Source organism: Nymphaea colorata, chromosome 3 (assembly GCF_008831285.2).
Source record: "Nymphaea colorata isolate Beijing-Zhang1983 chromosome 3, ASM883128v2, whole genome shotgun sequence".
Taxonomy (NCBI): domain Eukaryota; kingdom Viridiplantae; phylum Streptophyta; class Magnoliopsida; order Nymphaeales; family Nymphaeaceae; genus Nymphaea; species Nymphaea colorata.
This window is the reverse complement of record NC_045140.1, coordinates 17,071,295-17,087,247: the sequence shown is the minus strand read 5'-3', so window position 1 is coordinate 17,087,247 and position 15,953 is coordinate 17,071,295. Positions and strand designations below refer to the sequence as shown.

General features: G+C 40.8%; 2 protein-coding genes across 3 annotated transcripts; one reads left to right on the top strand and one right to left on the bottom strand.

Moving 5' to 3' along the window:
* Window positions 1-749: 749 nt before the first annotated feature.
* Window positions 750-4,126, bottom strand: LOC116251386 (ABSCISIC ACID-INSENSITIVE 5-like protein 2). Of its 2 annotated transcripts, none has more exons than XM_031625629.2 (4): window positions 4,032-4,126; window positions 2,117-2,555; window positions 1,490-1,561; window positions 750-1,028 (listed from the first exon to the last, which is right to left on the bottom strand). In XM_031625629.2, exons 2-4 carry the CDS (start codon window positions 2,468-2,470, stop codon window positions 951-953), a joined length of 504 nt encoding a protein of 167 aa, XP_031481489.1. In that variant the 5' UTR covers window positions 2,471-2,555; window positions 4,032-4,126; the 3' UTR covers window positions 750-950. The 2 variants fall into 2 exon arrangements, with proteins under 2 accessions (XP_031481489.1, XP_031481491.1); XM_031625631.2 differs by having other exon boundaries at window positions 3,934-4,079.
* Window positions 4,127-9,429: 5,303 nt separating this feature from the next.
* LOC116251183 (BTB/POZ domain-containing protein At5g47800-like) lies at window positions 9,430-15,607 on the top strand. Its single transcript, XM_031625296.2, has 5 exons — window positions 9,430-10,100; window positions 12,452-12,524; window positions 13,212-13,281; window positions 13,412-14,533; window positions 14,759-15,607. The coding sequence occupies exons 2-5, from the start codon at window positions 12,466-12,468 to the stop codon at window positions 15,362-15,364; spliced, it is 1,857 nt and encodes a 618-aa protein (XP_031481156.1). The 5' UTR covers window positions 9,430-10,100; window positions 12,452-12,465; the 3' UTR covers window positions 15,365-15,607.
* The last annotated feature ends 346 nt before the right edge of the window (window positions 15,608-15,953 follow it).

Below are 15,953 nucleotides of genomic sequence, written 5' to 3'. Positions count from 1 at the left end.
CATTTCGCTTCTTCATTTCTGAAATTTCATATTCACATTGAATTCTATATGCCTATTAAGCTAATATGTCTGATCAGTTAATATAAGACAACTGCAGTGTTTGAATACTCTAAGGAAGAACTCATATATATATGAGAGAGAGAGAGAAAGAGAGAGAGAGAGAGTCTCCCGGTGTGATTCTACAATCATCAGACATCAAACCAGACTAGAGCCATCCATTGAATGGCCCTTATGCTTTCTGCCTCCACCCGATGATGGGTGGAAGGAAGAGGGGAGACGTGCATGGGCTCTAACCTAATTTTTAAATTTTAAAAAATTCCACTTGTTTTATATAAAAATTAAAAAAAATATTTCAGCTTGAGTCAAATTTTAAAAATTTTAACTCGACTCTCTTCATAAAAAAAATTCTGACTCGCCGACATTGATAGTGAAAAGACCCCTCTAAACGTAACTGTATGCCTTTCATTTTTAGCTCATGGTCATGGCCTCAACACTGACCACTTTCTTTCAACCACCATACAGAACAGTAGTGGAACCGCATGACTAGAGGCCGGTTCATCTTATTCAGCACAATGACCTCATCATCTGCTCAATATGGTCATATTTACTTCCACATTTCCAGGAAGTATCTATCCTTAGTAACGATCAATGAATTGAAGGAGAAAAAGAAAAAGAACAAAAAGCGGGGAGGAGGGAAAACTTCATAAACCTTATGTCGATCCCATGAAGAAGAGTAGCGCTAGTGAGAATTGAAGAAAAGATGCGATGTATATGATATATATGCATGGGCCTTTAATAAGGTTACATGTGTTCAAAGGTGGTACACAAAGCTACCCAACTCTCTAAGAAGGGTCGCTCATAATGAAAAAAAAAAATATACGCAAGTGCTTCTAAAGAGTGATATTTCAGAATGGTGTCTGATAAGTGTAGATATTACATCACCATGATCCTCAAAAAGTTGCAGAGAATGTGCGTCGGAGAGGTTGCGGGCAACCAGTTCGTGTGTTAGCTGCCATCTTTTCAAAAAGCTGCAATAAGTAAAAGACATCAATCAGATGCAAGAGTGGAGCCAGAAAATGTTGGTGGCACTAATTATAAAACTTAAAAAGTTTTTAGAAAGTATCAATTCAGATGTTAAACAGCACAATAGAAGCAACAGTAATGCACATAAGCTTCTGACTTTTGGGATATGGGTAATAGGCGATCAATTTTTTGATTGTTTCACTTAACTGCCTATGCTATTTTGCAGATCTTTTGCTGAAAACAACCACGGGGATCCTTTTCTTTTCTGAGTACATGAAAACTTGAGAGCGAGCAAGGGAGCACTTGAATACATAGATAGAACACACATGTCGTTTAATTTAATTATTGAAACATTGGGTACCTTTTACGAAAAGCTGATAAGTTTTGTTTGGCAATGAAACTTGTGTGGTCATAATGTTGACGCAGGTAACTGAGAGAATGAGATGTAAAAGGGAAGAAACGATACCCCATATTTCAACAGCAGTTGATTCTCCTTCGTCAATGCCGCAATTTCGTATTCCAGCTGACTTGTGTATGCCTAAGAATGATCACAAGATGCATGTGATGAAGGACCCACAAATTGCAGACAATTTACAGAAAATAAGCCTAGTAATTTTCCATTTTCTTGAAAGTATAAGAACCGGAAGAAGAAGCACACATCCATTTTAGCCTGAACAGGTACATTTTCAGGACGTTGTTAATTACTTTTAAAAGCATGATAATCATACGGCACAATTATTAGTGTGATACTAACCTTGTAAGAAAAGTATTATAACGTCTAAAAAATTAAAGAAAAAAATTATAAAAATAATTTAAATTGATTTGAAAAATGAGGAATATAATCTGCATCAGTCTTTCATCAAATTCGCAGCAGACTATCTAGGGGCTGACATTTAATGATATCAATAACACTGCAGAAAACCTTCCCGCTAACTCGACTTGGGTAGAGGAACTAGTTTAGTAGTTATGTGAAACACTTAGAAGGCGTTCGGTCTGATCGTGAAATCGCCAAGCACAGAAACGAGTTGTTCTTGTGTGTCAGGAACAGAAACTAGCAAATGCGACTCAAGAACAAAACGCAGTCGACAATTACCTGCTTTCTTGCTCTGGAGCGAGCAGCTGATTCACGGTTCTTCACCATCCGCTTTTGCTTCTTCTCTACGATATTCTGCGTAGCTTTCTTCCTCAGCCCATCCCTCCTCCCCATGACCCCAACCTGGTGCTGCATTCCGGCATAGTCGTCCACAGTCTCATTCCCGGCATCCGCCATTAGAGCACCCCAACCGCCACCACCACCAATGCCCTCCATTAATCCGCCACCATCCTCTTGCTCGAGCCCCATGCTCCATGCTGCTGGGCTGCCCCAATCAGCACTCGGCACTTGCCTCTTCATGTTGACAAACAAGCAGGAAAAGATGAATAGTAAAGGAGACTCAGAATGAAGCATGCTCTTCTTTCTTTTTCAGCTGTTACGTGAAGGCTTTCCGGCTTTGCATCAACTTTTTGCCGTTGTTGCGTGCTTCCATTTGGTCCTGGCGAGGCATTGGCATGAGAAAGCCATTATGGCACATCCCCAGACAATAGTCATTTCATCAAACGAAGTAAATGCGCTATTAATTACAATCGGTAGCTTCTCCAACTAGTTCATTTTGATCTTCCTTTTTTCCTTTTCAGGTTGGCTACTTCTCTCTGCCTTTCGTTTGTTTTTGTTTCTCGATATGAGAGCTTAAAAGGGCGTCTGATTCCTTTTTCATCGTTTCATTCCTGAAACTTCAGAAACGAAAAGCACCAAAGCAGATACGCTTCTTTATCTTTTTGTAAAAGAATGATTCTTAAATGGTTTTTAGCCGATTCACAACGAATTCGGCTAGTTGACAGTCTCCTCTGATTTGCTAGACAACAGAACGTTGGATTTCAGAAGAAAAGAAAAGAAAAACATGGTTTCACCTTTACGTAATCCGATTCTATGCCGGAAAACAGTTATCAGGAAATCTCAACTTCTCATGGATTCTAATCGAATATGGATCCGGATCAAACTTCGAGTCTAGAAGGGAAGGGGCAAGCCACACGTCGGCGGCGAGGGGCCAAAAGGATGCTACCTGTCGTCTTAGCGAGTGGGAGGGCAACAGCATGCGGACCGCGCGGCTGGCATGTGTCACGCTTTTTCTACCCGAGACAAATGCATTTTAAAGAAAATTAGTTTGGACCGATTCACACTCCATCCAGATCCAAACATCTCCATCTAAGGACGAAGCCCTCGGTAGTGCTCCAGAAAGCCTACCCGACCCGACCCGAGTCTAGGGTTATGAAGGAGTTGGCTACATACGCTTGCTCGTGAGCGACAAAAAAGAAAAAAAGAGAGATATTAGATTCATGTTCTTCACGAATGCATAAAACAAGTAGCTTGAGAAAATTGCATTATCACAAACATCGCTGCTTTTAAACAATGCTAAGAATTTAAAATTCATTAACTAAATTAAGAAGAAAATAACTCCGGTATCCATTTCCCCTTCTTCGTTTTTCTTTCAAATCTCTCGTTTTCCTCGAAATTCTTTTTTTTTTTATGTTTTCTAGATCATAAATTTAATTTCTCAAATTCCGTGACAATCGTAAACAGAAGTCTCTCATCACAAATTCCATGGTTAACATGAGAACGTCGAGTTGACATTTAGGATCTCCAAAAGAATACTACATGAGAGAGAGGAAAGAATAATCGATCCAAGAAATAACTATCTTTCTTGAGATACTGGATACGTCGATCATCAATACTATATAGAATCTGTATGTGAAGAGAAAGAATTCTCAAAATTCGCAGCAAAGAAAAACTTTCACAAAAACCAAATAAAAGAATGACATCTACTGAAGAAGATATAGAAGTATATGCATCGATCAATGGGGGAAAGCTGTAACCTGTTCCACAGGAAGCTTTATCTAAAATAAGGAGCTTAAAACCAAGGACTGTTGTTAGCAAGAGCTCGGAGAAGATGAAGCTAACGCCGAGCAAGTACCTCGCCGGATAATGAGAAAGGGAAGCGTTGTCCTCCTAACCTTCTTGGATGCTTACTTCTCCGGTGTGAGAGAGAGCGCTGGTCAGGAGAAGATCGCCGACCCCGCGATATTTTCGCTTCACGCTGAACCGTTATACTCTGAATTTCCGGAAGTACGACTTTGCCCGTTATTTTTCAAGGAACTACGAAAATAGACTCTGCATTTACCCTCGGGCACCGCAGCTACTAAAGCTGTCGTCCTCGCCAAAGGGAGGCCCTTCTAAATAAAAGGGCACTTAGGTAATATCTTGGAAGTCCAGTACCAGCTTTGCATTGAGCGCCCAGCTTCGGTTACTCGTGGTCACGTGCTTGGCGCGAACCACCGCATGTGGAGTCCGGGTTGGTCGAATCCCACTAAAACCAAGCCCAACGAAACTTACTGTTTATTTACTTCTTAACCTAACCACTATCGTGTATTTTAACTATGGTTGAGGTTTGTTTAAAGATTTGTTATAAATCGCCATAAATTTTGGGGCAAATGTAAAGTTTTTTTTTTTTCTTTTTGAATTATCGTTATCTCATACCCACTGGTACTTCTAATATTATCTCATGCTTGCTCTTGTCGTATCTCATACCACCCTATCATTATCTTAAATGTTATGGGTATGAAATAATAAACATTTGCAATGTTAAGGCGTTATATTTGTAAATATAATGTAATTTTTTTTAAAGTTAAAAGTGCAAGTTGTTATTCATTATTTCTAAAAAGTTTGTTTGTTTTATATATGACACTTTATGAACTAATAATAAGTTAATCAAATGACTCATAACTAGTTTACACAGTCATTATCAGTCAATTTTTTTATTTGCTCTCTATTACATAGTCATTGTCAATCACCTTTGCTTTATTTGCTACCTATTATAATCTAGGCTAGCTGGTATTGTCAAAGAGTCGATTCCTGGCTTTATACATGTTTTTTTTTTTGTCTTTTTTCCTTTTTGCTAATACAGCTCTAGTAATAAAAATCTGCTAAGCGTGCCTACAATTATCTTTTTAAGGCAGTTAAGAATGACCTAACAGTGGCCTTGTCTCAAGAAAATCTCTATTGACTAAGTCCGTTCTAGGGTGTGTTTGATAGCATCAAATCGAATCGAATCGAATCGAATCGAATCGAATCTCAGCTTTTATGTAGGATCCATAAAGTGAACAAACACTGGATTTCACCAAGGTGTAAAACCTTAGGTCTAAGGCATCTGACACCAAATCCTCATAAATATATATATGGTCACTTCGATCCGAAGTATACAAACATGCCCTTAGGAAATAGTGGGAAATCCACATTCTCATACCAGTGGTTCCCATGATGTAGATGACCATTGTCTATGCACCTACCTAGAGGAGGCCTTCTTTTGACCACGCCACTATAGAGAAAGGGAAGCGCCGAAATCTGCTGACAATCTCACGGCAGTTGGTCTCGCCCGGCCATTCTCTAAGCAAGTGGAGGAGGTCCTACTAGAGTAGAAAGGTGGTCACGATAGTGACCATATCAATGTATGTTCACCGCCAAATTTGACAGTGAAGATTGCAGACTTGTTCAATAATTGGACTGATCGATCAGCCAGGCCATACTTTCTCTCTACACCATTATCAATCAATGTTTCATTTTTTTTAAAGCCTCAAGGCCCAATCGAATATCCAAATCCATTATAGATCGGACCTCGAGATCGAGTTGTGTGCACACCTCTACCTCTGTGCATGCAACAAATATGCACCGAGGAAAAAAAAATAATAATAAAGAAGTGGTATTTTAGTAATTTTTTATTAATCTATGCACAGTTTAGTCTTTTAATATTTTCATGATTCCTGCTTTATCTTTTCAAAAAAAAAAAATCCCTTTTTAATAAAGTCGTTTTAATCATTACACACCCTTTTGTGCATGAACATAATAACCAGCGCTTCATTGGACCCTCTTGATTCATTTATACAAGAGATCACTTTGTAGTCACCCTTTAGCTTAATAGATCATTTATCGTACGTATGCGAGACCAGGCCGGGGCCATCTCGACTTGTTGGATTCTCGTGGCAAGGGTCATTGCAGCATGCTGTGCTGTTAGTGACTCATGTATATTTGGGGCTGTTTGGCAATAAGAACCATTTGTTACTGCTCTGCTTCAATCTTTACGAAACAATTTGTTATAGTGTTTCATGAATTTACTCAACTCTTTCACAAATTCATATGGCGTATTAAAGAAACTCTCAGGATTTCCAAGCAAACAACTCATTCATGTGCATTGCCTTGCCACGGTTCGGAACAATTGATCAAACATCTAACATCATGTCATGCATCGGCAGCAGGGATATAATGTAAAAGCTAGGGTGTCTTCACATATACATTGACCAGTGTTTGTAGGAAAAACTGGTCGGGAGAGGCTTCCTACCAGTCCAGCACTGCCTTTTCTAAGGGATGGAGAGTAAGGAAGGAGGTTTTGGCTTTCACTCTCACAGTTTCACTCACCTAACCTAGTCTTGTTTTTTTTTTTTTTATATGTAGTGTTGTTGTTTCAAGATCAGAGCTGTCTTGCCCTACATTAAACTGATTTTGATGGTACTGCGGACCAGGCTAAACCTGGCCCTATGCCAAGGCTGGCTCATAAATAACTTAGGTACTTGCCGACCTGGAATGACTTGACCTGATTTTATGTCGTCGGTCCATTAAGCATATAATATTTTAATATACTGTTAACATCATAGTATTTATTTTTTAAAATTTATTAAGCTCTAACCAGACTTGTTTGAGAAACCTTTTCGAGTCGAGATCTTGGGTTCTACCAACGGCTATCACCGTTGGCAAAGACCCCTAGGAACGTTCCAAAGCCGTGAGGAAATTTTTCGTGATTGGCACAAGGATTCCTAACAATCTGACCCGAGCTTCCGGAAAGCATTGCAGTCATCAGCTCCTTGGTGATGGCTGTTAATGTAGAATGCATATAAATATATATGTTTTATATGTACCACTTAGGTAAGAAACAAAAACTAGATCTGTTAACATTAATTAATAAATTTTTTTTTTGAAATGTAACCTTATAGTTATGATCTTAAGTGTGACTTGGTGTGAGAAACATATATTAAGTTAGCAGTTTTCTTTCTTAAATAGTATTTTTTCAAAAATAAAAAATAAAGAGCTGCTCTTCTAACATCAAAATTTTGATAATAAAAGGAGCATTTTTTTTTACAAAATAAAGCATGATTTGTACTAAATTAATGTTTATAAAAACATTAGAATGTTCACATTGTTTAAAAAGATCTTTTAACACGAATTTAAGATGTCTTGGTTTTTTTTTCTCTTAATCTACCATATATATATATATATATCCTTTGAAATAGAATTCCCACCAAATTATGACGCACTTTGCCGTCCACCCAAAAAGTTTATGTGGCAACATCATCCCTTTGTCGACAGCGTACCGGTGTCTCAATCGAAGGTTAAGACTACGATCAAGATCCAAATTTGTCATGCTTGTTGATAAAATCGGATGAACCTGATTCCAAAACAATAGATTCGTCGTCAACATGCTCCAAGCTACATGTATCTAATCAAGTGAGAGACAAAGCAAACGTGATCCCAAAACCAAAGAAACGGAATAATTTGGAATAGTCAATTACAAAGTATGTAAATTGGAAAAGCTTGGATGGAAGAACGTGACTTCTCCAATCGATGGACCTAAATCTGATCAGAGCAGTTCACATCCATCCCTACTGCCGACCCTCACAGTATGGAGCTTGCAGTAGAAAGGCGGGTGCCCTTTTTGGTTGCTCCTCTTACATTGATACACAGACACTGCACTGCATGGTGAGGGAGCTCTAATGGCGACGGCACCTTCTCTTCCCTACAACTCTGTAACTTTCTGTTTCTGCCAAAGAATCTAAACATCATTTGTTGACTAACACCACTCGGTATCTCTCCACATCTCTTCAGTCGCTACCCTTTTTTCTCTTTTTCCTTTTGTGACTAAGAAAAGTCCTCGGCGACTACTGCGAAACTCAATGGGCCCTTCCCCCCCGTAGCTAAGCTTTCAGGAATGGACAGTTCAATCTTTACCTTAGATGAAAGTTAACATGTCGCCAAGATGCATGTGCTAGTCGCGTCTGATCGAGTCCCCACATGCCTTATTCATCACAAGAAGTCATTATACTTCATTTCCCATTATTGCTATTATTACTACTGCTTGTTGGATGTATTTCTTATCTCTATCTTTTGTGCAGTCCTATTTCTTTGTACATATTTGACATCAAGAACTGTATGTGTTCTTCTTTTTGGGGTGCTGATTTTCGTATTTGTATTTTAAATGTTGTTCTTCGCCTTTATATTGGTCAATTATTACATCGAAATAGACGTTTGAGAGACTTTAGAAGGCAATCACCATATTGGGTAACCAGCGAGGTCAATTATTACATCGAAATAGACGTTTGAGAGACTTTAGAAGGCAATCACCATATTGGGTAACCAGCGAGCTAGGGTGCTGGTAGAATGGAAGACTAGTTGCTGCCGGGGGATGTTGGCACAGTAAACAAAGCGAGGGCTGGTAAGCAGTCTTTATTTTGAATTCTTAGGAAGTCAACTTTGTATGTTGCAAAACAAGGATTACCGACATGTAATTTGAAATATGATGAGACCAACACCTCAAGACATCAAAAGAAGGCCATGGAACTTAAAGGACTGTTCGGCATTATAAACAATGTGTGAGTGTTCTACAAATCTGTTCTAAAATTATAATAGATTCATGAAACCTTTGAACAAATGTCTCATAAATCTACCTAAATTCTAAAGTCTTCATACTTTTCTTAATGCTAAACAATACCTAAGGAACCATCTGGCGTTAACAACATGTGAGTGATTTATGAATAGAATAAATTTATGGAACAATTGCACCTTGTTCTTAATTAATGCCAAACAGCTCCAAAGGAATGAACCCCTAAAAGAATGAGGGGTTAGATGAAAGCTTTAACTGTTTTGAAAGCGATCATAAGATGAAATAAGGTCGTAGATTGGCTAGATTTTTCTAATCTTGTCAATGCACACATTTCTTTTTGGTCAAAATAAATCAAATGCAAAAGCTGGTTCCTAGCAAAAAGGCGAGGGGAACCTCTTTTGCTTCGAGCAGAATGGATCTTAGAACCAGCTGCTGATCCGATATTATGAACCGTCTAATTCACGAGCCCGAAGGTCCGAATATGTAAATATTGGGTCCGGACCTAGTCGGACCGTTTTATGGTTCCATTCATGACGTGTGGAAAAAGATCGGCGATCGGTGAGGGTGGTCCATAATGGCCGACCGGTCCCCTCCTCCCACAAGCCCATCTGTTTAATTGGGGGAGATGAAGATGGTGATGCCGAGCCGGCTCAATCAACATCGGCCAGCTCGTGAAGTTGGTCCACCACCACCCACATGCACAGATCAACCCAAAGAAAGACAAGCGGCGCTGCACGTGCCTGGCTAGGTCGTCCATCTCTCCTCCTTCATATACCCTCCATTAAATACAGAGGAGACGGAGAGATGGAATTATGGGAAGAGGCTCTTCTGAGTGCTAGCAGCGAAGGATCGATCGGAAGGTGCGGTGAGGTGAGATGGGAAAATGGTAGGGGAAATCAGAGTCGGGGGATTCTTTTTGCTTCTGTGTTGAAGCGGGAGAAAATTCTTCCAAGTTTTTGCTTTTGATCGGAGGAATTGGGTCCTCTCTTTTCTCCGCCATGCATTTGAAGCTTTCCCCATATGAAAACCTCTGATAGGCGGCAGTATCTTTTCCAGCGAAATACCTTTCCCGCCCCCAAGCCTCTTTCTTCATTGGTCCGTTGCAGTAAGGTGGTCATTTTCCGACGCCGGCGGCCGAACATTGCGATCGGAAGGTAATCCGGTGGCAATCCTTGGTTCTCGGCTGTCGGGGCAGTGCATGGCAGCTCGCACGCGAGTTAAATCAAGAGGGGCGCATTCATATGTGAAGTGACTCCTGGAGCCCGGAATCTGAAGTTTCAGAGCTCAACGGCAGTCGGAGTTTGAATTTGGCCGGAATCGTACGCGGGAGTTGAAAAGGTATGCGGCCCTTCCCTTCCTACCCTTCTGGCATGACTTGCTTTCACATTTTTATATACTTATTTTTACGGAACGGGGAAAAGTTCAATCGTCTCCTTATGGTAAACTAGAACCGAGTACTTAATGAGTACCCGGGATTGAACTAGGTGGGCACACGAGCTTGTTTGCTTCATTGTCTTGGGAACAGTGGGGACGTTCTGGTCTGGTGAAGGAAGCGAGCAATGTGGGTTTGTGTCGCTTAGAACAGTGGGGACGATCCATATGTAACGAAAGGCATCCGCCATTCGAAGCCCCGCCACTTTGGCCGGGAACGCTGAGTTTTCAACCCCTCATCTGCATGTGCATGCGGGGGCCGCGGTGGGACATCCGGTGGCCGTCTCTTCTACGACAGTACGGGTTTTGTGCTGGGGGATGGAACGTCCCGGTCTGGCGTTTCCAGGAACAAAACGTGCAACGTGGCCAGGGACTGCCCGCGCTTATCATATCACCTAGAAGCGAAAATGACAAAATGGCATGAATAAAGGTTTGGGAACGAGCCGTTCCCGTTTCCGTGCACCTGTGGGATCCACAGCCAGCGGATTTGCAGACAACCTCTACACTATTTGGTGGGACTACACACACATTCATATGGCTTGCCTGATAGACATTTTTTTTTACAGTTACTAAATATATAGTTAACAAATTTTCGATTTGTTGTAAAACAATTACCCGAGTCGTGTAAGACTGTCTCATATAATTGAATCCAAGTCCACCCAAATCGGACCACACCCCGTGTTTCTTTAGCCAGCCAAGGTTGATGCTAACTCGAATCGAATTAGAATCTAGGTGGGAGTCCTCTCTAATGGGTGAAGATGCCATGTTTGGGTTTGCCCATCAACAGCCCATTCCCGACCAATCATATAGGTGTATGTAGATGGATCCAAGAAATGAATAATTGACACTGAACCATGATCACATTCACGTTACAGATTTTTTTTTTACAAAACGAAGACGAAGGTTTGATTTCGATAAACACCTAATTTGGTCAGAGATCCAAGACCAGACTCGAGCTAATGGGTCAGATTCATTTTTTTACTTGGATCCGAATTTCTTGATTAAACCATATTCAAGATAAACTATTAAAATATGTATATAATGATGCTACCAATATATTTACAAATAACAATTGATCAAATCCGGTAAGCAACGTACTGCAAGCCAGGTTTGGTTAGAGGGATGATGGTGCACAGGAGCACGCCTTAGTCTACGCGGGGCGGGCACCGTTCAGACTGAGCTCAGCTCACCATCTTCATCTGAAACCTGTGGGTCCGGGTCATGGCGTATCTGCACTCTAAGCCATACGTAGCTCTGTTCTTGCATGTGGCCAACTATGAAGTTCCTTTTCATGTCTTTATTCCCGCAATTCATTGTTTTCTTTTTCTGGTTTGCTGTAGCCTTTAAAGGATGCAGCTGTATGATTGTTACAGGTTTGGTAGGAATCCTGGTTTGTACATATTCACACACAAATACTGATAGATGGGCTGGAATGATGCGGTGGAGCATAAGATATATAGGAAAAGTCTACATATTCACACACAGATACCGATAGATGTTATAGAAAACTGATCTAATGGCGGAAGGAGATGCCTATACTTCATTGAGAATGGAAGAAGTGACATTATTGATCTGGATTGGAAGTTTGAAACTCGGACTTAATTTCCCTTGGAATTACCAATTGAAAATGCAAACCCAAAACTTCTAGTTTTTTCTCATTTTAGGCCAATATCACAGAAGATCTCTAGATCCGATCCCAGTGGTAGACCAGATATTTCTGGTTAAGGGGCACATTCAAAAATATATAATAAATTAATAAGGGAGCATCATGTATAAATAAGCAAGCAGCTAAGGGACACTAATATGTAAATACGTAATTAGCGTGGGGTCTGTGTGGGCGATTGTCCATACAAGTCACAAATGCTTTTGCCGATCTCACTGTTTGATGGTTTTCTCTGTCATGACACTCTATCTGGATGAGGTTGTTGCTTGTTGCTGCGACCAAACTGAACCTCTTTAATGTTGTCTGCATGTTTCATTTAGAAGCCAATCCAAACATTCAACTTTTACAAAAACCAGCATTTTCTGCACAAAGTTATAATGGGAACATTTGATCAAAGTAAATTACAGTGGCGGAGTTCGTGAAGACAGGATGATAATAGATATGAAAGAACCCAGCCACCAAGGTTCCCTGGGCGGCGTAATTGCTAAGATCTGCCTTATGTCTTGCAAGCTCAAGCAATTATACATCATGAACAAGCATGCATATGAACCTTGAGAAGCAATGACGTTTAAACTTTGAGGTTTCTTCATGGCAGGACACAAGGCAGAAATGAAGTTCATGAAAATTGGGACAAGGCTAGAGGCCATCCTAACTAAAGAGGCCACCAGGTACGTGTTTGACAGTTTGTCCTTCATGGAAATTATACAGGAAATAGAATGAAAACATTGTTGGGTGATGCTGCAAATATTGTGAGGACTATTTCTGCAAACCCTGCGAGAATCGACGGACATTGTCCTTGTAGGCCATGGACGTCAAGGCCCACCCAGAGATCACAGATTAGAGAATGGGTCCATTAAGAGGTGTATCCCACAGAGGACTTGAAGGAAACAGTATTAAGTATCCGGTCTGCACCACTACTGTATCTAAGATCATCACATTTGCAACTGGTCCAACTGGTCCATGGTGTAGCACCAATTAGATATGGTGGGACCTTATACTTCATATCAGCTGAATTTCCTGTCATTAGAAACCAGATGGCTCCCCCAACTTGTCCATCTGCATTCATGTGACATGTCCTCTGTCTTTCTTCCTTTCCTTTTCTTTGTTCTGCCACAGATTTGGCGGGATTCTCTGTGGTAAAAGTCCAGCTGTTCCCCACCGGAAATTCACCAGGCTTTCCTCTTCCGGTGGAAAATTCTCCCCACAGAATTTTGAAAACATGAGACTCCATCAGCTTGGTAACGTTCAAAAACAACCCTTAACCAATAAAGGAGGCCACTGCAGGCATGAGATGCATGTATACACTGTACTGTTTCCTACTTGAATACTAATCTTGGATGTTTTGGCCAATGCAGGTACGTCACCTTGGATGTGTCTAGCGATCTCACTGTACAAGTGAACAACACTAAATATCTTTTGCATAAGGTACTTGCCCTTGCAACTTTTTCTCTAAAACATTGTAACTCAAAGAAACTGGAATCACCATATACATCTGTGTTTGCACGCATATATATATATATATATAATGTAAATTGAGTACTTTTTTGTGGTGCAGTTTCCATTGCTTTCCAAGTGTGGACTCTTACAGCAGCTCTGTGATCCAACCAACTCAGACAACCAAACCGTTGAACTTCATGAGATCCCTGGTGGCGAGGAAGCATTTGAGCTGTGCATAAAGTTCTGCTATGGCATTTCAATTAACCTCAGTGCTCATAACATTGTCCAGGCGCTTTGTGCCTCACATTTCCTGCAAATGAGTGACGCACTAGAGAAGGGGAACTTAACAAACAAGTTGGAGTACTTTTTTGGATCTGTTCTCCAAGCTTGGAAAGATTCAATTCTTGCTCTGCAGACCACCCAAGCACTACCAACATGGTCTGAAAACCTCAACATAACTGGGCGATGTGTAGATGCGATTGCAAGGAAAATCTGGACGGACTTGACCAATGTGACATGGTCTTACACTTACACCAGGGCTGGCTTCATCCGCAAGGCCCATGCTGGAGCACCAAGGGACTGGTGGACCGAAGATGTCGCAGATCTGGATCTCCAATTCTTCAGGAGGGTCATTTTGGTTGTCCGGTCCTCGATCCCGCCTGCGCTGGTAGGTGAAGCATTGCATGTCTATGCATGTCAGCACTTGCCAGATGAATTGGACCCTAATAGCTCAGGCAGTGTAGTGAAGCACAGAGAAATATTGGAGTTTATTGTGAGTCAGATTCCAACCAGGAAAGGGTCTGTATCCACTAGTTTCTTGTTAAGACTTTTGAGACTGGCGAATCAATTCTGTGTATCGGATCGGGTAGTGGCTGAGATCATGAGATTGGCAGGAAGGCAGCTGGAGGAAGCCAAGCTTGTGGACCTCCTCAAGCTTAGAAGCTCTCCTTCATGTTCTACTTCCTTCAATTATATAGACATGGTTAAGGCAATGGCAGAACACTTCTTGGTGGAGCATCGCCGGACTTCGTATCCAGATTCCGGGGAAAGGCAATCGGACAGTGAGAGATCACATCAATCCATGACAAGAGTAGCGAAGCTAATAGATTCTTATCTGTTTGAAATTGCAGCAGATCCTAATCTTCCAGTGACCAAGGTGATTGAATTGACAAACACGTTGCCAGATAATGCGAGGGCAGATCATGATGATCTCTACAGAGTAATTGACACTTATCTTAAGGTATATCTTCATGAAATAACTGCATAATGTACAGAACAAGCACAATTTGCTGCTCCATTCGTACAGATGGTTTTCTATTCATTAGGTTGAGTTTAGAGGCTCATGTCAAACACACCCACACACAAGTCCAAGCTTTCACACGAGTCGTTTGGATCTTCTACTTGCTCCGTGACTAACTTCTGCAAAATTTGTTGGCTAAGTTACAGATTTTCCTCTGAGTTGCAGGAGCACCCTGATATCTCCAAGTCTGAAAAGAAGAAGCTATGTCACAAATTGGATTGCAGGAAGCTGTCAACGGACGCATGCATGCATGCAGTGCAGAATGATCAGCTACCTCTGCGGACAGTAGTCCAAGTTCTGCTCCAAGAGCATGTAAGGGCTGCCATGGCCATGAGTCCAGTTGGACTACACGGGAATGTGAAGGCAATGCTTTCTGCACCAACAGGGGACATGGCCAAGGATATGACATTGGCAACCAAAGGTAAGGACCCCATGAATGGAAGAATGATGGCTAGCAATGTAAATGGCCAGAGATCAATTGATCAAAGCAGTCACGAAGATCATCAAAGAAGAGGTATGACCTCGCCACCAGTCTTTGACAAGGCGACAATAGAAGCCGTGGAGGTTGACCAGGCAAGTGAAATTGCTGAGGAAGACGACTCCAAGAGCAGGACCGGGTCCAAGGTAGTAAACTTTTCAGGTAGGCCTGCGACAAGTGAAGTTACGCAGGATGGTCACTCTAAGAAGAAGATGAAGCCCAAGCGGATGCCAAGCATCTCCTCCATGATTGCAAAATTGACTAGTAAGCTGCCCATCCAGAAACAGAGATAACTCAAGTTCACTTGTTTCTGTCATCTGCTGTATTCAAATCAGTAGGCTGGAAGAAGAGTAGATCTTATACCCTATCTAACAAAGTATAAGATCAGTTTCTCTTGGTCCTCCTAATTAATCATTTTGATAATGTTTTCTTCATAGTTTTAATTACATTACCCTGATAATTCACTTAAATCATTGTTAGAATGTAAATTGTACATGTACAATTTGAATTCAATTTGGTCTATGATTGCTTGGTCATGATACTTGTTGTTTAATTTGTTTAAAAAAAATTTAACATTTTAATATGTGAACAGTATAAGTTGACTTTTGATTAAAATTATTGAAGAATTATAAAATATTACTTATTTGCAATTGACACCAAGTGTCACGTGTTATCCTTTAAGTTGGGACCAAAATGGCGCTGCCACCATGAATGCGAATCTCCGGAGTTGCTTTCATCCATCTCGCTCTGCAGAAATTAAAATTCGTGATACTTTAATCGAATTTGTTTTGTTTTTCCTTAGAAAAACCTTGAGAGAACCGCATGCACACACATGGACATATGAATAAAAACACATTTGACAAAATTATTGGGGCAAAATTT